The sequence below is a fragment of the Triturus cristatus genome, chromosome 3_1 (genome assembly GCF_964204655.1).
Source record: "Triturus cristatus chromosome 3_1, aTriCri1.1, whole genome shotgun sequence".
In the NCBI taxonomy this organism is placed as follows: Eukaryota; Metazoa; Chordata; class Amphibia; order Caudata; family Salamandridae; genus Triturus; species Triturus cristatus.
The window spans coordinates 1,146,941,299-1,146,967,030 of NC_140583.1; the positions used below are offsets into that span (position 1 = coordinate 1,146,941,299).

General features: G+C 44.4%; 1 protein-coding gene and 3 pseudogenes across 1 annotated transcript in view; all 4 read left to right on the forward strand.

Moving 5' to 3' along the window:
* LOC146861630 (uncharacterized) overlaps positions 1-25,732 on the forward strand; it is a 337,542-nt gene that overhangs the window by 145,650 nt on the left and 166,160 nt on the right. The window contains exon 5 of the mRNA XM_085646461.1: positions 17,761-17,846. Within this exon, the coding sequence (XP_085502587.1) occupies positions 17,761-17,782 (22 nt within the window). The 3' untranslated portion in view covers positions 17,783-17,846. The remainder of the gene's footprint in view (positions 1-17,760; positions 17,847-25,732) is intronic.
* On the forward strand, positions 13,448-13,556 carry LOC146861645 (5S ribosomal RNA; annotated as a pseudogene).
* Positions 13,665-13,783, forward strand: LOC146861646 (5S ribosomal RNA; annotated as a pseudogene).
* LOC146861647 (5S ribosomal RNA) lies at positions 14,119-14,237 on the forward strand (annotated as a pseudogene).

A 25,732-nucleotide genomic window follows, 5' to 3' on the forward strand; every position in this document is an offset into this window, starting at 1 on the left:
GTGGATCTTAAAGATACTGCCTTGACTGAGGGTGATGGTACCTTATGGGTGGATGGTTCATGCTTCAAGCTTCCGAATGGTGATACGACTGCTGCATATGCTGTCACGACTTTGCACACGGTTGTTGAAACCGCACATATACCACATAACTCGGCTCAAGCAGCAGAGCTAATTGCACTTACAAGAGCATGCGTGTTGTCGAAAGGAATGAAAGTGAACATATACACTGACAGCCAGTATGCGTTTGGCGTGGCCCATAGTTTTGGGCGCTTATGGAAAGAACGTGGATTCCTGACTTCGCATGGAACCAAAATTCAGAATGGTCAGTTGGTGAATGATCTCCTCGAGTCACTGGCCTTGCCGCTACAAGTTGCGATCGTTAAATGCAGTGCTCACAAGAAAGTTACCGATGATGTTGGTCGTGGTAATGCATTTGCTGATGAAGTCGCGAAAGAAACAGCAAAGAATGTAAGTAATCGAATGTATGTTGCAGGCCCTGCAAGATGGGTTGGTGATGTTGGAATGTGTGAAGACACGATAGAGAGCGTGAAGTCCCTTCAAGCTGAAGCCACAGAGAAAGAATTGAGCAAGTGGAGAGAAAGTACGGGTAAATTGGATGAAAAAGGTTGTTGGGTGGATTTGTCAGAACATCAGCGTTGGTTGTTACCCGATGCGTATGTGCTTGCAGTGGTGACGATGGCTCATGGAATGGCCCATATTAGTGTAAAAGGGATTTGCAAGTTGTTGGCTCCAGTATGGCAAAATGCTGGAATTCCCAAATGTGCAAAGAATGTGGTCAAGAATTGCATGGTGTGTCTGAAGTACAATCCTGGTAGGGAGCCCCAACTCCAGCTGGTCATTTTGCACCTCCAACGTATCCGTTCGAGGTTTTGCAGCTAGATTTCATCCACATAGAAAGGTGCAACAATTTAAAATATGTACTCGTTGTTGTCTGTGCCTTCTCAAAGTGGATAGAAGCATACCCTTTAAAAGACAATACTGCCTTATCCACAGCTAAAGCCCTTGTCAAAGAAGTTTTCCCTAGGTTTGGAATGCCGAGAATGGTGTGGAGTGATAATGGAAGTGAATTTGTGGGTCGAGTGATGAAAGAAGTATGTGAGGGACTAGGCATTAAACAGAAGTTCCACGCTGCAAATCACCCCCAATCAGCTGGGCTAGTAGAGTGCTACAATGGCACTCTGAAACTTAAATTGGCCAAAATCCAAATATATTTTTGTACCACGTAACATGGTGAACCTATTGGGTACTTTTCGTGTTACGCAAAACGCCCTAAGTGACCACAACCCACTAACTCTGGAAATTAAAGTTAAGGCATTGAGGAAAGACGTTCTCCTGCCTTTGATTTCTAATTTAAATCTTGAGCCTACAAGTCAGGGTCGACGATTGAGATGGGATGTCATTACCCCGGCCGATTTCCTTGTTAATTTATATGAAAGTAAAATAGAGGATTTTAGCTTGTGTCTTTCCCCATCGGCTCAACCGAGGGTTATTCTGGGCACTTTCGACAGAATTACTAAACACGTTGTGGGGAATCTCATCTCCCATGGGAAACCAAAACCTAGGAAATTTAAAAACTGGTTTGACCATGCCTGTTCTAGCGCTCACTCTGCTCTCTTACTGGCACTTAAAGAACCTGGGAACACCCCCAGTAAGATAACTGAGGCTAGAAAACGTTATAAAAAAGCAATAAAGGATAGGAAAAGCGAGTTAAAGTTCAAGGCATGGGATGATTTGACAGACGCAAGCATCCAGAAAAATAGTAGCCAGTTTTGGAAGGTGATAAATAGTCCCCTCTTTAATGAGTTGGAGAACACCAATAAAGAATGTCTTATCTCGCCAGACAAATGGGTGGCCCATTTCAGTGGTCTCTATTCGGAGATACAAGAAGCTAACCCTATAAATTATGCGGATTACACTATAGCATCAAGAATCCTTTTTAAGGAGGAGGAAGTCCTGGAGGCCATTGAGGCCATGGCGTCAGGTAAAGCCCCAGGACCGGATGGAGTCCCAGCGGACCTTTACAGGGCTGACTCAAGGCTTTGGGCGAAACTTTTAACTTGTGTTTTTAACGCTGCTTCTGAGGCCGGTGCCCCTAGATCATGGGGCAAAGCCGTTATTGTCCCTCTTTTTAAAAAAGGTTCAAGAGAAGACCCGGCTTGCTACCGGCCTATTTCTCTCCTCGACTCTGCCATGAAAGTCATGGGTAAAGTTGTCCTTGCTCGTTTAACTGTGTGGCTGGAGGAGCAATCCATAATCTCCGACCTACAATATGGGTTCAGACAAGGAAGGGGCACCGTGGGCCAATGCCTCAATTTACATCTTATCATCGGAAAATACACAGTCGCTAAGCAGGGGGACCTCCATTTAGCTTTTATGGATTTGTCCACCGCTTTCGACCTTGTAAATCGGCAAAAATTATGGGCCTTATTAGCCGTTTTGGGGCTTGACCCAGTTTTGATTTCTTTCCTGGCTGTAATCCATGAGGACACTACCGCAGTCGTTCGTTACAGTGATGACGGAAGCCAGACTGATGCCTGGCAGGTAAAGCGTGGAGTAAGACAGGGGTGTATTCTTGCACCCCTACTTTTCTCGCTTTACATTAATAATTTGGGACCAGTCTTAACCACGGTTAGTAAAGACACCCCGAAAGCCGGTTCCAAAATGATTCCTGCTTTACTATATGCGGATGATACAGTTTTGTTGGCTAGAACCGCGAGAGGATTACAAGCTCTCTTAAATGGATTTTATGATTTTATGGTCTCTTTAGACTTATTAATAAATTTTAAAAAATCACATTCTATGTCGATTGGCTCGGGGAGAGCGAAAAGGGTGAAATTTTTTTGCAATGGGCAGGAATTAACCAAAGTTCAGACGTTCCCATATCTAGGGGTAGCATTCGACGACAGATCATCTTGGGTCCTGCAACGTGCTCAAAAAAAGAACAACCTAGCTAGAGCTACAGGCGCTTTGTTGGGCTTTGCAAAGCGCTTAGGCTGTAAACCACTCCCTGCTCTACTAAAAATCTATAGTGCGAAGTGTTTGCCCATGGCACTTTACGGAAGTGAGGTCTGGGGTTACAAGGCTTCTCCTAACATCCAAGTAGTAGAAAATAATTTCTTTCGGAAATTGTTGTCTCTTCCCCCCCTCTGCTCCTACTTTTAATATCCATGAGGACCTGGGGATGGGATATGTTACCGACCATATAGCGGTGGCCCCGCTGCTAGGTTGGTTGAGGGTTTGGGCACAACAGCCACCAAACCTAAACCAACAAATTATTCAGGATTGCCTGTCCTTGGAAAAAGCCTTGTTTATCCCAAGGGTTTGCTACATTAAAAACAACCTGAATTCACTAGGGTGTTCTGAATTGTTCTCTAGTCCTTGCGTGATTAGTAAAGAGCAAATCAAGGCCATTAAGACCCAATTTTTGTCTAGAGCAATGTCGTCAAGGGAAGGAGATGAGCTGGGGAAACCGACAGTTAGGAGGTTTGTTATGTTGAGTTTAGGGAGCGAGATTCAGCCTTATCTAACCTACATTAACAAACCTTTCCACATGTTTTTGTTAATAAGATTTAAGCATGGTTTGCTCCCCTGGCTCTTGGCATACCCAAAAGGATTTTTTAAAGAGGGAACCCTGGGGCCCTGTCCTTGTGACAACATTTCTGAACAAAATGTGTTGCACATATTATTTTTTTTGTAAATTTTACTCTTCCCAGCGTAAAAAATACATCTTGCCGATCTTAAAGAATTGTCAATTTAAGCAAGCTAGGCCTGCTTTGGCTTATTTACAAATGTTGGAGTCTCCTTTGATTTGTTTTGGGGTTGCTTGCTTTATAGTGGGCGCCCTAAGAGCTAGAAACAGGGCCCAGTTGACATAGTTACTTGCCAATGATCATTGTGCCTATCATGCTGTTGTAGATGAAATTTTTTTTTAAGGCATAATGAAATTTTAGTATGTTTTTTAACTGAATGAATTAATTAATTGAAAGACTTATTTTTATTGTACGTTGCGCCAAACTGTATTGTATTTATTATTTGTGTTAATAATAATTTTCTCTGTAAATGCATTTGCCTGTTTCATGATTGCTGTTCTGTGCTTTGATGGTTTTAAAATTTTAACCGAATAAAGCAAACTTTTTGACTTTGACTTTGGCACTCTGAAACTTAAATTGGCCAAAATCCAGGCGAGCTCCGGTCTTAAATGGCCTGACGCTCTGCCTTTAGCACTCCTATCAACAAGAATGACTGTGCATTCACGAGTGGGACTTAGTCCCTATGAGATCATTTTTGGCCGGCCAGCCAACATATGGGGTGTGCCAAGACCGACAAACTTCAGTGAAATCGAACATCCAATACTGCTTGACTATCTGTATGAATTGACGGCTAAATTGCGTGTTTTACACCAACAGGTGCACGATACTCTGCCCCAGGCCTCTGAAGCTCCAGGACACCCTATCGACCCTGGCTCGTGGATGCTTATTAAAAATTTTCAACGAAAAAACAACGATGAGCCCCGTTGGATCGGCCCTCACCTCGTGCTTCTATGGACAAGATCAGCGTTTCGAGTGAGAGGGAAAAAGAATTGGATACACGGCGCCCACTGCAAACAGATCCCTTTGCCTCTACCATATGACCGGTGGGTCCAGGAGGGTATCGCTGATTCTGAAACTGACACTGTCCCCCGTTTTGTGCCATTTAGTGATGCACGTGTAAAGGGAACGACTTCAGAACGAGAAAGCGACGATATTTTGCAGGAAGCTGTGCCACCGTCAATTCGAATAGACACCACAGAGCCTGAACTCTTGTTTCAAGACCAGACAGTGCCTGGCCGAATTTGCTATAACTTGAGGCCAAGGCCTATGGACAAATAAAAAATTCCCTTCCCTTACTATTTTTTGATATTATAGCTCTCCCATCTGAAGGACTTTTTGATTTTTGTTTTTCGAACCACCATCCGGGTTCAGCTGCAGGGTCGCGGTGCCAAGACTTCGGGGTACAGGCCGAAGACGTTAGGTCAACGGTTCTGGTTGGTCTGGGGCGTTCCCTGGACTGACAGGCGTACTCCTTAGCAGAAGATACTCACCCGCCGCGAGCGGCACGATTAGAGGATGGAGTTTTTCAAGATGGAGAGACCCGCTGAGGAAATGAACTTTAAGACGAAAATATGTAAAATAATGAAGAGCAAACGTTTTGTATTATTATGTCTGTTTATACTATTTAGTATGATGGTGTTTACTGTAGGTTATGTATTCTTCTCCTCTCAAGTGCCATTTGCACCCACTGTACAGCCTATACCTCCTCCTACTGTCTCCTTGCACTCTTTCCACCCTCTGCCTGAACACGAACAAGCTAGACGTTCTGAGTTTGTAAACAATTCATTTATTCAACTCCTACACCAGCACCAACTAGTTATAAATACAACAAATTGCTGGGTGTGTGGTTTGATGCCACATACCATTAACAAGGGTATCCCGTATCTAGTGCTGCCGTTTAGCTATAATGGATCGTCATGGGCATTCCAGACTATGTTTCTTTTTGCATTAGATGCCTACTCCCCGCGACAACCGCGTTCCATCAGACCTAGCACAAACAATAAGGCCTTAATGAAAGGAGTCGCTGATATGAGCAGAGATATCGACACATACTCATCTATTCCCAAGGATGAATTGCGAGCTTATGTAGGTTGGAATGTGACGGGGTATAGCATTAGTCTGGGTGAAAGGAGGCGGAAAATTTAATCCCCAATTTGGGTCTTACCCCACATAGGTCGGTTCTGTTTACAAGGTCATGGTCAGAATCCAAGGGCTCAACTGGGGAAAAGTGACTGTACTGAAACGTACACTTTTCCATCACAATTTTCCCCTGCGTTTTTGGCTGCCAAGGGTACATATTTTGTCTGCAATGACCGAGCATATACATGGTTGCCCCCTGATTTCTCGTGCACATGTTATATTGCAAATTTGCTACCGCCAACATTTACTGCTGCCTCTGATTATCACAAGACCAGAGTTGTGAGAGGCGTTGTTAGTCAGGGGGATACTGCCGGTCAGGAAGTGGGAGACTTCTTTCTGGGTTTTCTGCCATTTTGGGGACCGATGGTCAATAGTAGGAACCTGAGACAACTGACTCGTGTGGTTGAATCCACTGTTAATGTAGCTGGTGCCCTTGGTAATTTGACAGCTGAGCTCCAAGCGGATCGCCTCATGACTTTGCAGAACCGTATGGTTCTAGACGTCATACTTGCAGACCGTGGTGGGGTATGTAAGGTCATCCAATCTAGCTGTTGCATTTTCATACCAGATAACGCACCAACAGTTTATCAAGCCATCTCTAAACTGCATAAAATATCCGAATCTATACACGTGGATAAAGGAGATTGGTCATTGATGGGGTGGTTCTGGGAACTGATATCTGCCTGGGGATGGAAAATTCTGATGGTCATTGGTATAATCTTAGCCATTCTTTTCCTGTTCTGTCTGTGTATACAGTGCGCTCCTGCGATATGTGGCCTATGTGCTTCATCGTGTATAAGGAAACCTTTATCAAGGGACGAGCTAAGCAATAGGATGATGCTACAGCAACATCTCCATGACCTTATGAATATAGACCTGGACTCGGATTAATATGAGTATAGTTATTGCCTATGTAAGGGCAAAAGGAGGGTCTGTGGTACTTTAAAATTTGGGACCGCATAGGAGGCATGGCCCTACCCTGCCTATTCCGGTATCAGCGAACCGCGAATGGCCAATGCAGTATGTACAAGTGTTCTGCATAACGTTTCATCGATAAATTCACTTTGTATACGATATTACACATTGACTTTGTGGGTTCCATTTTGGAGCGGTAGCCATCTTATGGTTGCCCTCACATAGGCTGCACATTAAGGACGTGCACAGGCCTTCAGAACACATGTGCCTTCTATTTGACTTCTCTGTGACCTGTGCAATTTGGCTCCACCGCCCCAGGCCAGTCCGGTCTCACGAGCTCCCCGTCCTACGGCCACCTGTGATTAGCATCAGGGTTTGACACACCATAAAGCCTTTTCATCCCACACAAGCCTCCGGCTAATCTCTTTCACACCTCACTCTTCCTGCTTTATGGCTTGTTTTACAAACAGGAGGTGCCCGTGTTTATTGGGGTCTGCTGATATCTGAGGAGGGATCTGAGCCTCGCTGGGTAAATAATTGTGGGCTGGCTGAACTGGAATGTGGGATGGTCATCATGACTCTGCCTTTTCGTTTGTAATGAATACACATGAATGACCATATCGTAAAACGAGGAATGTGTGCCTGAAGCATGATATTTTGTATATAAGGAGAAGGCCGTTTCTGTAAGTTTGAGCAGTCTCCTGAGAACATACCCGTGTGTACTTCTAGGATTGCTGTTACTGGCTGCAGTCAATAATAAAACGATCTTTGACTCCACCGCAAGACTCTGTGTTTCTGTGGTCCAAGACAGGAAGAACTCGAAGTCATAGGGTGCTACCCCTGGCACCGCTGGGGTCCTAAATTCCTCAGTACTTCAAAGGGTGGCATGGGTCTGGGTGTTTCATCTTGTGACCCAGGCCTTGTGGGTGTTATTGACAGGGAGGCCGTATTAGCTATATTCCATCAATCAACATGGCGAAAGCGATTTCTAAAATAAGTACGAGGGGGGCGGGTATGGGGACTTTGGATAGTTATTTGAAACAGGCAGAATCAGCCGTCGTTAAAGAAATTTAATCGGTTGAACGTAGATTGTCCATAGATCCTATTAGGCACATAGTTTCTTCTTTACCTACAGTGGAACTTGCCTCTAGTGATGTACCTTTGGACAGTGTGCATTCCTGTGTGATTCCAAATGGGTCAATTGCTGACGATAGTCTCACGATCGTTCCTGCCCCTTTACCTGAAATTAGTATAGCCCCTTCCCCCGTGGCTATACGTACAAGGCAGTTGAGGGCTAGACCAGATTTGATGACTAACGGCAGTAAAACTGTTCCAGGGAAAATGAAGACCAAGAATAACCCACATGGTAGCCGGCAACAGGCAAAACAATCGAGATTTAGTAATTTTGCATCTGGGTTGGATCAAGTTAAAGCTAGTGTCCCCCACTTAGATAGCGAGGATACGGGGGAGGGAACAAATGACCGTATCAATCTGGATATTGAAAATATTAGTGAGGGATGTCAGATCTCATTAAGATCCTGGATGCACGTCTTAGATTATTTACTTTGCCCTTAATGGCTACCTTGAAACGAATAGAGGACCGCCTCAATGTAATTAAATCTCATCTTAATTCTAAGGCTTCAAAGGCAGGGCCAAGCACATCGGTAGCTGACTCATTAAGTGTAGTTACAGCTTCAGTAAATATCTTGCTGGACTCTATAATCACCCCACTCCAACAACCAGTACCCCTAGCAACTACTCAGGACATAGGATTAAGCATTCCACCTCCAGTGCCAAAAGTCTCTGGAACAATTCAGGGAGAGAAAAGGGGTTCTCGGAACACAATGGGGAGGTTAGGCTCTCCAGCACAGTTTGTTAAGAGAGAACTGCCATTACATTTACCAGCAGAGGCATGTCCTTATACAATAATCCTTGCTAATGTCCCCAAATTAGAGGGTGGAAAAAAGGAACATTGGACTTCTTTAAAAAATAAGGCCCTTCATTATTTGTCCAATAAAACTGTTTTGGGACAACATCTCGACAGTCATTTTATGATGATTAGAAGGGTTCCGTGGGTGGGCAAGACAAATAAAAACTTAGAGGGAGATTGCATTGTCATAAGTTTTAGATCACCCAGGCTGGTTGACGATATATTGAGGCAGGCTGGGTCAGTGAGAATCCAGAACGAGTATGTTAACGTACTCCCTCTGTTTTTTTTTTATCCCCCATCTCACATTAGGTCAGTGTCTAGTGACCAACTTAAGGGGAGTGGCTTTTATGAATACGCCGTTCCAGTTTTCAACAGATTTGATACTTTTTCCAATCTGGGAGAAAATGAGTGACTAGGGATACAAGAAGATATTACTATCTCTGATATCCCGGTTACAGTTCCCCCTGTAGTGACACTGGCGAAAAACGCCCCTAGTATAGCCAGGTCTGATCAAGGGCCGTTGGGTACACAAATAAAGTTGGTTACCTGGAACGTAGCTGGCCCGAAAAATAAAATAGATGACCCAGCTTAGAGAGCATTTATAGGTCTGGGAGACATTATAGGTTTACAAGAAACCTGGGATATAGAGAATACCTTGACTGTGGATGGTTATTCGAGCTTTTTCGTGTCAGCGGAACCGTCTAATATGGGGAGGGCAAAGGGTGGGCTGGCTATTTTAATTTCTGCTATTATTCCCGGTACACATACTCAATTAGATACGGGATCATGTAACTGCTTGGCAGTTCAAATCTCCTTGAGTGGGGGAGGAGATATTCTAATTATCAATTTTTATAACTCGTATGATAGAGTTGCCACGACTGATCACCTGGCCTCGTTAAATTGTTTTCTGGCCGATTACAAGGAGGTCAATAAAAACCATTGTTTTATCATAGTCATGGGTGATTTTAACATTCACGCATGTTTAGATAAATGTTTGTCATAAGATCCATTAGGCCCGGTAGAGCAAGGGGAGACTCATTTTGAACATTCAGCACAGGGAGATCTCCTTGAAACAATTTTGGCGGACAATGGTTTGTTGCTTCCACCCACGGTGGATGAGGAAATACCTACCTTTAAAGGGAATGGCAGACATTCAGTCATTGACTATATTTTTGTTAGTTCAGCACTAGGGGAAAGGATCCATGGATATACGGTGGTTTGGACACATTTTAGTGAACATAACCCAGTGGCCCTTAGCGTCTCGGACCTGTTTAAAAAGCCCGTTATAGTTCATGATAGAACAGACAAATTTGATATTCGTCCTACAGATCAGGATCGTAGGATTAGATGGAGCAGAGTTATACCGGGTGATTTTCACACTAACCTAAAAAGGAAGGTAGGATCTGAGATGAATACGTGTCTGGATTTGGAAGCAGGGAATGAGGAGGTCTTAGGGGCGTACTCTGTAATTTGTTCCCAGATCTCAGCAGACCTCAGACGTCCAGGGAAAGCTAAGGATTATGTCGAGTTGGGGTGGTTTGACAAAAACTGTTAGTCAGCTAATAGAAAGTTGAAGGCCGCCCGGAACTGTAAACCAGTGAATAGGGCCACTGTGGCCTTGTTAAGAAAAGAATATAATAAAGTCCTGGAAACTAGAAAACAGAAGATCCGGGAGGATGCTTGGGAAGAATTATCCTCTATGGACGTCCTTAGAAACAGTGCCAAGTTTTGGTCTGTGGTAAACAAACCTTTTTTTCGTGACCCTTGTAATGACCAATTAGATTGTGGTATTCAGGAACAGTTGTGGTGCTCTCAATTTAAGGCAGTCTATGAAGGGGAAAACAATGGGGAGGTGAATATGCCTCTCCCTATTGTGAATCCTTATACTTTAATGGTTACTAAGACCGAGGTGGCTGAGGCCATCGGGAAGATGACGAGCAATAAGGCTCCGGGTCCCGATGGCGTTCCAGCAGACCTCTTTAAATCAGATCTTGAGACCTGGTCCATAGTTCTAACGAATGTTTTTAACAGGGTATGTACAGCAGGTATTCCGGACACTTGGTCCGAATCTGTCATCGTACCCATTTTTATGCAGGGGGGATCCCAGTTGTTATCGCCCTATCTCCCTTATTGATTCTGCAGTGAAAGTGTTGGGGCGAGTGGTTTTGGGCAAATTAACAGCATGGTTGGAGGACACTGATACCCTTTCATGTTTACAATATGGGTTTAGGAAGGGACGTGGTACCATAGACCAAAGCCTCAACCTTCACCTACTAATTGGAAAATACACTATTGCCAAAAAAGGCACGTTATATTTAGCATTTATGGACCTGTCCTCGGCTTTCGACCGAGTGAATAGGTTGAAACTGTGGGGATTGCTCCTTAAGCTTGGCATTGATGAAAACATTGTGTATTTTCTTGCTGATTTACATAGAGATCTTACCGCCACAGTTAGATATGATCGTTTGGGTAACTGTACGTCTAAGATCGGAATCACTAATGGTGTTAGGCAGGGGTGCATTTTAGCCCCCCTGCTTTTTACCCTCTATATTAATGACTTGGGTGCTGCTCTAACTGAGGCGTGTAAGGACATCCCAAGGGCGGGCAAGTATTCCATCCCGGCATTATTATATGCAGATGATGCCGCCTTATTAGCACGCACAGCAGTGGGGCTGCAACGTCTTAGATTTATTTGCTAATTTTATGAAAACACTTGATTTAAGTGTGAATTTCTCGAAATCGCATGTAATGATTGTGGGCAGTAAGCCCAAAAGAGTTAAGACTATGCACTGTGAAGGGAATGTTCTATCTAGGGTTACTAGATTTCCATACCTGGGGGTTATTTTCGATGATAAGTCCACCTGGTCCCCTCAACTAGCTGCTAAACGCAATGCCTTTGCCAGGTCTATTTTGGCCGTTTTGGACTTTGCGCGCAAATTGGGGGTGAAGCCCCTGCAGGCTATGTTGAGAATTTATGCTGCTAAATGTACCTCTATAGCGATGTATGGTGCTGATTTGTGGGGGATTAAAAACGTTAAGGAGTTGCAGGTGGCAAAGGACAAGTTTTTAAAATCCCTTTTACATGTTCCTCAGTCAACCTCCGGCTATATTGTTCATCAAGAATGTGGGATAGAATATCTAGCAGATTGCATAGCTCTAGCCCCGTTATTGAAATGGATATCAATATGGTTAAACCCTGAACTGGAGTTGAATCACGAGATTCTTAGGGATTGTTTATCCCTTGAGCATGGTAATGCTATTCCCTGGTTGAATTATGTCAAGAAATTAACCAGAGAAATGGGTCGTCCAGAATTGTTTGATCTCCCAAATAATCTATTAAAGGGGGATGTGAAATGGGTGAAAGATACACATAAGCAGTGGGTAAATCTAGCAAGAGAAGAAAAGGAGCTACTTAAGCCAACAGTAAGGGCTCGCCAGTTGCTAATTACTTCTAGTAGTATTGAACCCTACTTGGCTACTGTCAATAATATGAATCATCGCTTTTTATTTACTAAGTTTAGATTGAACAAATTCCATCTCCTGCTCACAGAATGCCCAGGGTGGACGAAGGAGAAGGATTTGGAGATTTGTTCTTGTGACAGATTCTCCATTAAAGATACTGTGCACTTTATCTTCTTTTGTAAACACCTGTGCCCTATCCGTAAAAAGTTTATTATCCCTCTTATTAAAGATAAAGGCTTTAGACAAGTTAAACCTGCTCTCTTGTATCTCCAGTTGTTGGGTACTACCTGGGAGATATTTAATGTAGCTAATTTTTTGGCAATATCAATGAGATTAAGGAAAAAATCATTTGGCTATAGTGCAGAGAACGGGAAATTCATGAATTCTGATCAAGTGTTTTTGATTTTATTTTTTAATACGTTTGTATTGTCTATTTTAAATGATATTTATAATGTATGTTTTTATAATGGTTTTGTCTTTGGTGCATTATGCTTTTATGGTTTTTGCTATGAACCGAATAAAGTATCTTTTGACTGACTGACTGACTGACAGTTAAGATTATAAGATGTAATAATTAAACTGCCCATTCTGGCCTATGGGGAACAGGTAACCTTGCAATAGTGAAACACGAAAATGGCTGTAATTCACTATTAGGACTTGCCACACACACCAGGGCATGTCCTACTTTATACTTACAATGCACTCTGCCCTTGGGCCTACCATAGGGGTGTCTGATATGAAGAAAAGGGAAGGTTTAGGGACTGGCAAGTGGGTGCACTTACCCAGTCAACATGGCAGTACCAGACTGCCCACAGGCTCTGCAATGGCAAGCCTTAGACACACATTTACAGGCTGCTTCTGTGGGTGGCACAACCAGTGCTGCAAGCGCACCAGCAGCATTTGGTTTACAAGCCCTGGGCACACTCAGTGCACTGTACTAGGGTCTGACAAGTAAACAAAATCACCCAATCATGGAGTCACTAATCCATACATCAATTTATACTAGGGAGAGCATATGCACTTTAGCACAGATCAGCAGTGGTAAAGTGCCCAGTGTCATAAAACAGCCAACACCAGGTCAGAAAAAATATAGGAGGAAGGGAAAACGTTCAGGAATGACCCTGCAAAAAGGGACAAGTCCAACAGGCCCCAAAGTCAGTGCTCTTCATGGCTATGGCCATACCCCTCTGAAAGCACATAATCTCAGAAGTTAAGCAAGATTGGGTCTTTTAAGTACCTGAATGGGAAACCGCCTAAGAATACCAGGTACTGTAGGCTTTTTTTTCTTTTTTTTTTGCTTACGTGAATGAGAGTGGCTTGTCTCGCTTACTATGGCCAGCTCTGAAGTAGAATGAAAAAAGCTAAAGGCACTATAGTCGGTGCTCTTCATCCCTACGGCCATACCACCCTGAAAGCACCTGATCTCAGAAGTTAAGCAGGGTTGGGCCTGGTTAGTACCTGGTTTGGAGACTGCCTGGGAATACCAGGTGCATCAGGTTTTTTTTTTGTTTTGGTTTATGTGAATGAGTGTGGCTCGTCGTGCTTACTATGGCCAGCACTAAAGTAGAATGACAAAAGCTAAGAGCCCAAACGTCAGTGCTCTTCATGCCTATGAGCATACCACCCTGAAATCACCTGATCTCGTCTGATCCCAGAAGTTAAGCAGGGTCGGGCCTGGTTATTACCTGGGTGGGAGACCAACTGGGAATACCAGGTGCTGTAGGCTTTTTTACATTTTTTGTTTTGCTTTAGGTGAATGAGGGTAGCTTTTCTCGCTTACTATGGCCACCACTGAAGTAGAACGAAAAAAGCTAAGAGCCACAAAGTGAGTGCTCCTTATGCCTACAGCCATACCACCCTGAAAGCATCCGATCTTGTGTGATCTCAGAAGTTAAGCAAGGTTGTGCCTTGTTAGTACCCGAATGAGAGACCGCCCAAGAGTACCCGGGACTGTAGGCTTTTTTTATTCTGACGTGAATGAGGGTGGCTTGTCTCGGTTACTATGGCCAGCACTGAAAAAGAATGAAAGAAGCTAAGAGCCCCAATGTGAGTGCTCCTTATGCCTACAGCCATACCACCCTGAAAGCACCTTATCTTGTGTAATCTCAGAAATTAAGCAGGGTTAGGCCTGGTTAGGACCTTGATGGGAGACCACCTGGGAATACCAGGTGCTGTAGGCTTTTTTTTGTTTTGCTTTAGGTGAATGAGGAAGGCTTGTTTAGCTTACTATGGCTAGCACTGAAGTAGAATGAGAACAGCTAAGATCCCCAAAGTCAATGCTCTTCATGCCTGTGGCCATACCACATTGAAAGCACCTCATCTTGCCTGGTCTCAGAAGTTAAGCATGGTCAGGCCTGGTAGAAAGTGGATGGGAGAATGGTCTGGCAATACCAGGTGCTGTACGCTTTTATCTGTTTTTTCTTTTCTTTTGGTGAATGCGGGGGGCTTGTCTTGTTTGCGGTGGCCAGTACTGAAGTAAAATGAAGAAAGCGAAGACCCACAAAATCAGTGCTCTTCATGCCTATGGCCATGCCTCCCTGAAAGCAGCCAATCCTGTATGATCTCAGAATTTAAGCTGGGACGTGCCTGGTTTGTACCTGGTTAGGATACTGCCTGGCAATACCAGGTGCTGTAGACTTTTCATCTTTTTGTTTTGCTTTAGTTTGAGGAGGGTTTCTTGTCTTGCTTTGGCCAGCACTGAAGTAGATTGAAAGAAAGCTAAGACTCCCAAAATCTCTGCTCTTCACGCCTATGGGCATACCACCCTGAAAGCACCTGATCTCGTCTGATCTCAGAGGTTAAGCAGGGTTGGGCCTGGATAGGAGAACACTAAGGAATACCAGCTGCTCAAGACTTTTTATCTTATTTTATTTGCTTTAGGTGAATGAGGGTGGCTTGTCTCACTTGCTATGGCAAGCAATGAAGTACAATGAAAAAAATCTAAGACTCCCCAAAGTCACTGCTCTTTATGTCTAAGGCCATACCACTCTGAAAGCCCCTGATCCCGTCTGATCTCAAATGTTAAGCAGGGTCAGGCCTGGTTATTTCCTGGATTGGGGACCGCCTGTGAATACCAGGTGCTATAGCCTTTTCATCTATTTTTATTTGCTTTCGGTGAGTGAGGGTGGCTTGTCTCACTTGTTATGGCCAGCACTGCAGTACAATGAAAAAATCTAAGACCCCCCAAAGTCAGTGCTCTTCATGTCTGAAGCCATACAACTCTGAAGCACCTGATCACTTTTTCATCTCAGAAGTTAAGCAGGGGCAGGCCTTGTTAGTATGTGGATGGGAGAATGGCCTGAGAATACCAGGTGCTCTAGGCTTTTCATCTTTTCTTTTTTGGTTTAGTTGAATGAGGGTGTCTTGTCTCGCTTGCTATGGCCAGCACTGATTTAGAATGAAAATAGCTAAGAGTCCCAAAGTATGTGCTCTTCATGCCTATGGACATGCCACCCTGAAAGCAGCTGATCTCAGAAGCTAAGCAGGGTCAGGCCTGGTTAGTACCTAGATGGGAGAGAGCCTGGGCATACTAGGTGCTTTAGGCTTTTTTTGTTATTTAGGTGAATGAGGGTAGCTTATCTCATTTGGTATGGCCAGCATTGAAGAAGAATGAAAAATATGAAGACCCACAAACTTAGTGCTCTTCATGCCTATGGCCATACCTCCCTGAAAGTGCCCGATCCTGTCCGATCCCAGAAGTTAAGCAGGGTTGTGCCTGGTTAGTACCTGGATTGGAAACACCTGGGATTACCAGATGCTGTAAACTTTTCTTTTTTGTTTAGCTGTAGTTTGATGAGGGTTTCTTTTCTCACTTGGTTTGGCAAGCACTTGATGTAGATTGAAAAAGCTAAGATTCCTAAAGTCAGTGCTCTTCATGTCCGAGGCCATACAACTCTGAAGCACCTGATCACTTGTTATCTCAGAAGTTAAGTAGGGTCAGGCTTGGTTAGTATGTGGATGGGAGAACTGTTTGGGAATACCAGGGTCTCCAGTCTTTTCATATTTTATGGGGTTTAGTTGAATGAGGGTAGCTTGATTTGCTTGCTATGGCCAGCACTGAATAGAATGAAAAAAGCTAAGGGCCCCAAAGTATGTGCTTTTCATGCCTGAAAGAACCTGATCTTGTGCGATCTCAGAAGTTGAGCACAGTCAGGCTCGCTTAGTACCTAGATGGGATACCAGGTGCTGTAGACTTTTCATTTTCTTGTATTTGCTTTAGGTGAATGAGGGTGGCTTGACTCATTTGCTGTGGCCTGCACTGAAGTAGAATGAAAAAAGCGAAGACCCACAAAGTCAGTGCTCTTCAAGGCCACAGCCATACCATCCTGTAAACACATGATCTCGTTTGATCTCATAAGTTTCACAGGGTCAGGCCTGGTTAGTATCTGGATGAGAGACAGCCTGGGAATACCAGGTGCTGTAGGCTTTTCATTTTGTTTTGTATTTGCTTTGGGTGAATGAGGGTGACTTGTCTCACTTGCTATGGCCAGCACTGAAGTAGAATGAAAAAAACAACAGTCCTAAAGTCAGAGTAATTCATCAATCTGGCCATACCACCCTGAAAGCACCTGTTCTCATCTTAACAAGTTAAGCAGCATCAGGCATGTTAAATACTTGTATGGGAGACCGAACACGAATACCAGGTGTTCTAGGCTTTTTATCTTTTTTTTGCTTTATTTAAATAAGGGTGGCTTGTCTCACTTTCTATGGCCAGCACTGAATAGAATGAAAAAAGCTAATACCCCCAAAGTCAGTGCTCAACATGCCTACGGCCATACCAGGCTAAAAGCGCCTGAACGCAGAAGTTAAGAAAGGACAGGCCTGGTTAATACCTGGAAGGGAACCACCTGGGAATATCAGTTTTTTTTAGACTTCTCATCTTTCTCAAATTTACTTTAGTTGAATGAGGGTGGCATGTTTCACTTGCTATGGCCTGCACTGATGTAGAATGAAAAAAGCTAAGACTCCCAAAGTCAGTGCTCTTCATGCCTACGGCTATACAACCCTGAAAGCAAATGATCTCATCTGATCTCAGAAATCAAGCAGGGTCAGGCCTGGTTAGTAGCTGGATGTGAGACAGCCTGGTAATGCCAGGTTCTTTAGCCTTTTCATCTTTTTTTTTTGCTTTAGGAGTATGAGAACATCTGGGAAAAGGTGAAACCAGAAGCAAAGTGGAGGGTAGACGATGTTGCCTTTTTCTCGAGACCGGACTTTTGCCATATCACTGTTGAAAGGCGCTGGCGACTGCGACTGCTGATTGCCCCTTTTCAAGCTAAGGGGGCACAGGCATATCTGATGAACCCTGCCAAAATAAAGATAATCGTAGGAGGCCGCACCTACTATTATATCTCTGAGATTATAGCAAAGGAGGCCCTGATAGAGCTAAAGGTTTAGGGGACGCAGTGGTCTGGATATCGGGTAAGAGGGGGTATATAGAAAATGTTTGAAAATGAATAAAAAAATTAATTAGCTGTGCTTTAAAAGAGGGTATCGGGGTGGAGATGAGTTAGAGCTAAGTAATACTAAGTAATGCTGGTAGTGATTAACCTGATTATTCAATGTGGGTAACAAGAAGACTATGGGATTGAACTTGAAGAAGATCTGGTTAGGACTCTGGTTATTCTCTTTTTGTATAATCTTTGTGGCAATTACTTGGCCAAAATATCTATACTTCTGTTTCTCTCTGTTTTCCTCTTTTTCTAGGATAGCAATGTGGTGTTATTGATCATGGTGCAGCATTGCTTCATCGCACACACAGACCTACAGTCTGGAAGCTTCCACGGTGGAGGGTGAGCATGGGGCACGGGGACAGTGGGGGGAGGTGAAGGGGGGCAGGGAGGGGTGGAGGGGCAGAGGGGCGGGACAGGGGGACATAAAAATTGGAAAATTGAAAATCAAAGTCAGGTATGAAAATTATAAACAATACGAAAGTAAACGAGCAAGGTGATAAACAAGGGTCAACAATGAGGGTAGTTACAAGTCAATATGGGTAGGCTTAAGGTCTGCACAGTTAATGTGGGTGGGTTAAATGATAAAAACAAGAGAGGTAGAGCTTATGAGATACTTCGAACTATCAACCCAGATGTAATGTGCTTTCAGGAAACGCATATCCCCTGGAACAATAAAGGCGTTCTGGAGTTTAGGGTTTATAACTTGGTTGTATGCTCCACCCAAACCTCTATGATTCGAGGAGTAGCAATATATACTAAACAATATATGGGAATGGCCAAGAGGGTAGCAGCTGATAATTGGGGATGCTGGGCAATTGCAAGACTAGCTATGGGGGTGACAGTGGTAACTGTATATGGGTCAAACCAGGACGATCCTGAAATTTGGGAAAAACTTGAAGTAGAGCTTGCCTCCTGGCCAGAGCCAATGGTAGTGTGTGGTGATCTGAATATACACTCAGAGACCACTAAAACTCAGGCCCAGAAATATGTAGGAAGAAAACCCAGGGTATATAGGGCACTGACTACCTTTACAAATAGCCATGAGTTGATTGATGTATGGGAGGATATGAAATCTAGTGACCCTGGATATACTTCCCCATAGGAAGTATAGCGCCTAGATTATTTTTTAGCCTCAAGCAAAATAATTGATAAGGTTGAAATTAAGAAATGTCCTCAACTTTTCTCAGATCACAATCTGCTTATGTTGGAGGTAATAGGATTTAGCGGTACCAGGAAGCAGGTCCTTCGATAAAAAACTGCTTACCAACGAAGAGTTTTGCTCTCATATCAAGTGTTGGACTATAGAATTGTTTTATATTAAATGGTATAGTGCCTCGCGCAGGATAGTATTTAAGGCTGGGTAGAGGGGAGAAGTAATTAGTTATGTGGGACAATCATGGAAACAAAGAAAGGCCGATGTCGACTCATTAATGGAAAACTAGCAGGATTGGAGGCAGAAATTGTCAATTTGATTAGCAAGGGGAAACGGGTAGATCAAACTAGAGAGTACATGCTGAAACTAGCACTAACAAAGGCAGAAGTGAATAGCTTCTTTCAGGAAAGACTGGCCCAAATATATCAAGCACATCGGGGGGAGATGCACGAGTATGGGGAGACAGCAGGAAGGCTATTAGCATTGCACTCAAGGCAGAAAAGCGTCAGGAACAACATTCATAAAATTCGAAATAGCAAGGGCCAAATTGTGAAGGGCCCAGAAAAAATTATGGATGTGTTTGAGGAGTTTTATAGGAAGCTATATCAGGCTGATTCTTTAGAAACAAGCATGACGGATCAGGATGATAGGTGACCAGCATTTACAAGAATAGATGAAGGCACAGCTCAGGAACTGGAAAAAGAAGTTACTTTGGAAGAGGTTCAGGAGGCTATTGGAGCCCTCTGCAGGGAAAGCAGAGGGCCCAGATAAGATCCCACTAGAAATATACAAAATATTGGTTCACGAAATCCTCCAATATTGCACAATATGTTTCTGGGTGTTCAGTACAGTGGGTTACCGCCTTCATAATGGCAGGGAACTGACGTGGTGATCTTTCCTAAAAAGTGTAAACCAGCAGAACTACCGGCTTCTTACCGTCTTATCTCTCTCATGAACTCTGATGCTAAGCTTTATTCGAAAATCATGGCTAAACGATTACAAGGGATTATATTGACACTGGTATCCCCTTGGCAGCATGGCTTCGTCCCGGGCAGGGGGATCACAGACCACCTCAGGCGGGTTATTGCAATACTTGATTTAGCAGAAGCAGAATCTAGTGAAGTGGCTGTGGTCCTCCCGGATGCCGAGAAAGTGTTCCACCGGGTATCATGTCAATATCTATGGGGTACCTTGGTAGAAAAGGGACACGGTCCACGGGTGGTGCGAGCTATCCAAGCGATGTATTATAAATCTTATGCTCAGCTACAAATAATGGGTAATACGTCAGGGAGGATCGAGATAGCCAGAGGGACGCGACAAGGATGCCCTTGCTCCCCAATTTTATTTGCCTAATATATTGATCCATTCAGCATGTAAATTGTACATAATCAAGCAATTAAACCTTTAACCACTATGGGATTTGAAATTAAGATCTTAGCATATGCGGAGGATGTCGCAATAATAACAGAACCGGTGGCGATGGTTAGGGAAATAGAAAGGATGGCGGAGGAATTTGGTAAGAATCGGGCTATCTACTGAATAAGGGAAAAACCCAAATTATCTGCTCTTCCCAGTGCTAGTTACAAGATCCACGAAAAAGCGAGGAGGCTACGTATTTAGGGGTAAACATTACAAATCATCTGGATACTCTATGGGCGGCCAATATAGACCCTGTAATAGATAAAATGTATGCTGAACGTAAACAATTAGATAACTTGCATCTTACAATAATAGGCAGAATTGACTTAATAAAAATGAAAATGTTTCCCAAAGTATTGTATCTGCTCCGGGCGATACCACTAGAACTGGCAGAAGATAATATAAATAAAATCAATATCTTGTTTGTCAATTTCATCTGGGGTTATCAGAAAACACGGCGTGCCCTGAAGTTTATGACCCTACCAAGGGAGCGGGGTGGGTGGGGAGCGCCCAATATTTTATTTTATTTTATTATTGGGCTGTCGCTCTGCAACAGATAGCTTAGTTCTACCTGGGAAAGGCAGAACCGAGGCCATGGGTTTACCTACGATATATCAGCTATCCATTGGAAACAATGCAGAAGGGCTTTTTTGAGGCAGCTTGAACCAAGTTATTATAAGAAAACACAGTTCAAGTGTGTAAAGGGGGCTTGGAAGGTTTGGAAGAAGGTTATTCAGATCTTAAAGATCCCCAGACAGAATAGATACACCCCTTTGTGGCGATCAGCTGTATTGCCGGAAGCAATTTACGATGGCATGGCTAGGAGCTGGGAAAATGCCGGCATAAACAGCGTGCAAGATCTACTGCAGAACAATGAGTATATCTCATTTGCAGGACTCGTACAGAGATCTGGAGTTAAGAATAGTACACAGTATAAATATATGCAGGTGCAAATGTGTTTAAAAAACCTCCTCCAGGAGCCTAATATATTGGAGAAAATCCCATTGCTTGAAATCATCAAGCGACATGATAGTAGGAAAGGGGAATACTATCAGGAGCTAATTAAGACTCCCAGACGACATGGAAAAGACAGAAACCAAATGGGAAGAAAAACTGGGGGATGGGGATATTAATCTGGATATGCCAATCAAATCGGGAGCAAAAATCTTTGTCAGCCAATCTAAAAGCCCAGCAATATAAAACCATATTTAACTTATATTATACGCCGGCTAAGCTTTATGGGTGGGGAGAGAGGGAGGATGACAAATGCCCAAGATGCCAGACAGGCCTGGCAGACATTGTACATATGTTTTATTCCTGCACCAAGCTTTCATTGTTCAGAAAAGGTATTGAGGATTTTTGGGTAAAGATACTAATAAGGAAATTTCGATTACTCCAGTGTTAATACTGTTAGGGTACTACAGCTGGGCAAATCTTGAAACACCACATAGGGATTTTATATTTATGACAGTAGCTATAGCTCGGCTGTTGATAGCTACAGCATGGAAACATGCCGACACACCCACCTATCAACTATAGTATCCATATGCAGGCAATGTCATTGTATAAATGTAAAGGACGAAAAGCTAAGAAGAAGGGTATGAAGTTATGGGAACCCCTATCACTATGGCGGAATAGTAAAGTAATGTAAAGCATGCGTGAACTATGTAAATACCTTACGTTTCATGTAAAGAACGGGGTTTTGGCAGAGATTCTAAGTATGTTTATAATGTAATAGTGTTATTTTCTGTAATCATCGGTTTACCTGACTTTCTTCTATAAAATTATATTTTTTTTTAAAAAGGAGTATGAGAGTGGCTTGTCTCACTTGCTATGGCCAGCACTGAAGTAGAATGAAAAAAGCTAAGAACCCTATAGTCATTGCTCTTCAAGCCTCTGGTCATACCACCCTGAAAGCATCTGATCTCATCTGAGCTCATAAGTTAAGTAAGGACGGGCTTGGTCCTGGATGGGAGACAACCTGGGAATACCAGGTGCTGTATGTAGGAAGCTGGCTCTGTATATAATATACCAAAGTAAGGAATAGTGTGCACAGAGTCCAGTGGATACCCAAAGTTAGGCAGAGGTAAAAGTAGATAACACCTTACTTTCTGTTTATGGTAGTGTGGACTTTATCAGAGGGTGATGCTAAGCACCTATTGTAAACACACAGGCAAGAAATGATCTCACACACTCAAAGACTGAACTTAGACCAATTTGTTTCTATAAAAATATTATTTTAGTTATATTTATGTTCTAGAACCAAGCCAGGCCTGGTACAGGTAAGTATAGAACTACTTTGCACGCATATGCAGTGTAAATACAGTTTGGATGCAGTGAATTAGCTATGGAATAATTGCTTTGTCTTTGCAGATAGTCTAAACTACTTTGCAATTACTTTTCTTACTCAGCCAGGTATCTCTAGATACTAGGCTGTTCTATTTCCTAGGAGGAAGGAAAAAGGGTAGTACGTTTTGTGATATAGTTACAGTTTTGCAAGATTACTCACGATACGCATTTAGTCTTGAGAGACTAAAAGGAGGGTCACGGTCCTTGAGTAGGATTTGATAAAATGGACACTCAGGTTGTACCACCAGAGGCACAAAGTGTATGGACCACATGTTAGCCAACAGGCTTGGCACAGTCTTGGGTTTGGAGACCCCGGGCAAACAGGCCACTAGGTTAGGAAACAAAAAACTCCTGGTTTTGAGGTCAGCACTTTGGGGCCCAATGGCCAACAAGAACTTAACCAGCAGCAGCGGCTGGGTGTAGGATGTGGTCTTGGCTGAAGCAGTCGAGTCGGTCGGGGATCCCATGGAGTCGGTTAGCGGCTGATGAGGCGAATGGGAGCTTTGGGAGTCATCATCATCCAGTAACTGCAAGCATTCGGTGGCAGAGTCAGTCAGACTGTTGCGATTACTTTTTCTGGACTGATTCGGTTACAGCGTCGGCCAGTTGGTCTCCTTCGGTCGTGGTTGAGGGGACCTTCTGGGTCTTGGCTGCAGGTTTGAGTTGAGAGCTTGTTGAGGTTGAGGGGTCACTGAGATCCAGGCTAGGATCACTGGGGGACCTCCTTAAGGTATTGGTTCACTCTGGCTCCGGGTGCCGGGAGCGGAGTTTGGAGACTCACGGAGTTGGCCAGAGTCAGAGTTGGTTGGTTTGGAGAAAGTCAGTTGCTCACAGGAGACAAAGTCTTTTATGAGTGTGAAGGCCGTGCACGTTCTCCAGGCTTTTGAGGGCTGCTTGCTGCAGGACACACCAAGGTTCTGCTGGAGGAGTCCGAGGTTGGGACAGGCTGGTAGGGCTGGGGCCAAGTCACTGGATGCCCTCCTCTTCTTCTTTAAGCGTGGCTGTTTGGTCCTTCTTCTTCTTGTTTCTTCTTTTCAGCCTATTGTCTGAGGAGACAAGGTTCAGGGTGGTCCCTGAAGACTAAATGTAGGGGTGTTACCAGTAGGTACAGGTCAGGACCAGTGGGTCCTTCCCCTGTGGTGGATACACCCTCAATTATGCTACCCTCCAGTGAGAGAGGGACATGAACCTCACTCAGGTTGGTTGGGGCCCTTATCTGCAAGTTGGTTGGGATGGAGAGTTGTGCTTCACCTCGCCTCTCCACCAGAGGGGTGGGATTGCAGAGGTGGGCAGACCTCTCTTCCTATCTTGATTTTCCCTCTGATTCTCGCCCCCAAAGTGGGGGTTAGAACCTGTAGGGGCCTGTTGCTTGGAGCAGCAAATGGATGGGGTAGCTCACAAAGGTGGTGGCCTTAGAAAATTCCCCTTTGTGGACACTGACCATCCTGGGGGAGGAGGCTTGTCCCAGGATGTGCTTTGTTTCAGGACCCAGAGAGTGGCAGGCTCTCCACCCACGGGTCCAGGAACATGTCTGGAGGTGGCAGCTGGCGAGCAGCCACTCAGCCAGGACACTAGAGTTAGGTTGTTTTTTAGGGGGCATCTCTAAGACACCCTCTGAGTGCATTTTTCATTAAATACCACACTGGCATCAGTGTGGGTTTAATGTGCTGGGAAGTTTGATACTAAACTTCCCAGTTTTCAGTAAAGCCGTTATGGTGCTGTGGAGTTCGTAATAGCAAACTCTCTGACCATATACTCTGTATGGCAACATTGCACTTACGATGTCTAAGATTGACTTAGACACTGTAGGGGTACAGGGATCATGCACCAGTACCCTCGCCACTGGTATAGTGCACCCATCTGGAGGTCTGGCTCACCTTTGCCAGGGCATTGGGTTGTAGGCATGGCACACAGGGACGGGAGTCATGTTGACTCTTCACTTTGTTCTGCACCAAAACATGCAGCCTGCAATGGCAGTGTGTGTGTGTGTGTGTGTGTGCGCGTGTGTGTGTGTGTGTGTAAAGGTACAGGACCTCTAAGAGTGGCACAATAACTGGTTCCTATGGTACCTTTTACAAGGGACTTACAAGTGTCCAGAGAGTTGCCTATTGGGTCTTGCAACAGTTTAGGGAAAGAACATAGGCCCTGGGTACCTGGTTGGCAAGAACCCAGGTCACACTCAGTCAAAGTACATTAACATTTAGGCAAAAAGTGGGGGATAACCATGCAAAAAGGGGCACTTTACTACACAATCCCCCCCAAACAAAAGACGAGGAGACTGTCCTTTCACTAGAGAGTCTTCATTGTCTAAGTGGAAGAACCTGGAAAGTCCATCTGCATTGGCATGGGCAGTCCTAGCTCTATGTTCCACAACCATGAATAACACCCACTCAGGAGCCCCCATGGACCCCTGCCCACCCCGCATCTACCACAGAACCCTTGCCGCCATATCACCCGAACTAGGCCGGACCATTAAAGCCTCCCTCGAATCCGGCATCTTCCCCGATGACTGGAAGCGGGCAGAGGTCAAGCCCCTCCTCAAGAAACCCTCGGCCGACCCGACGGACCTGAATAACTACCGGCCCATCTCTCTCCTTCCCTTCGCAGCCAAAGTCACCGAGCAATTCGTCAATGCCCAGCTGACCATCTTAATCGAAGAAAACGTCATCTTCCAGATTTCGCAGCAATCACTGCACAGAGACCGAGCTCCTCGCAGCCACCGATGACATATGCATGCTACTCGACCAGGGCAAAACTGTGGCCCTCATCCTACTAGACCTCTCTGCAGCCTTTGACACTGTCTCACACCGCACGCTTGAAGCCAGACTCCACGACGCCGGTATACGAGGAACCGCCCTTAACTGGATCCGCTCCTTTCTCTCCTGCAGAACCGAAAGAATCAGACTCCCTCCTTCCTCTCCAAACCCACAGAGATCAATTGTGGAGTAACCCAAGGATCCTCCCTCAGCCCCAAACTTTCAACATCTACATGGCCCCCCTCGCCGCCATCGTCAGACAGCATGGGCTCAGCATAGTATCCTATGCCGACGACACCCAGCTTATCCTCTCCTTCATGAAAAATCCAGAAGACATCAGACGCTGCTTCCAGGAAGTAATGAAGGACGTCGCAGCCTGGATGAACAACAGATGCCTGAAGCTCAACTCAGAGAAGACCGAGGTCGTCATCCTTGGACCCTCCTCCACCACCTGGAACAACACCGGGTGGCCTTCCGCCCTTGGAAACCCACCCACTCCAACAGACCACTCCCGAAACCTCGACATCATCCTAGACTCCTCTCTCACC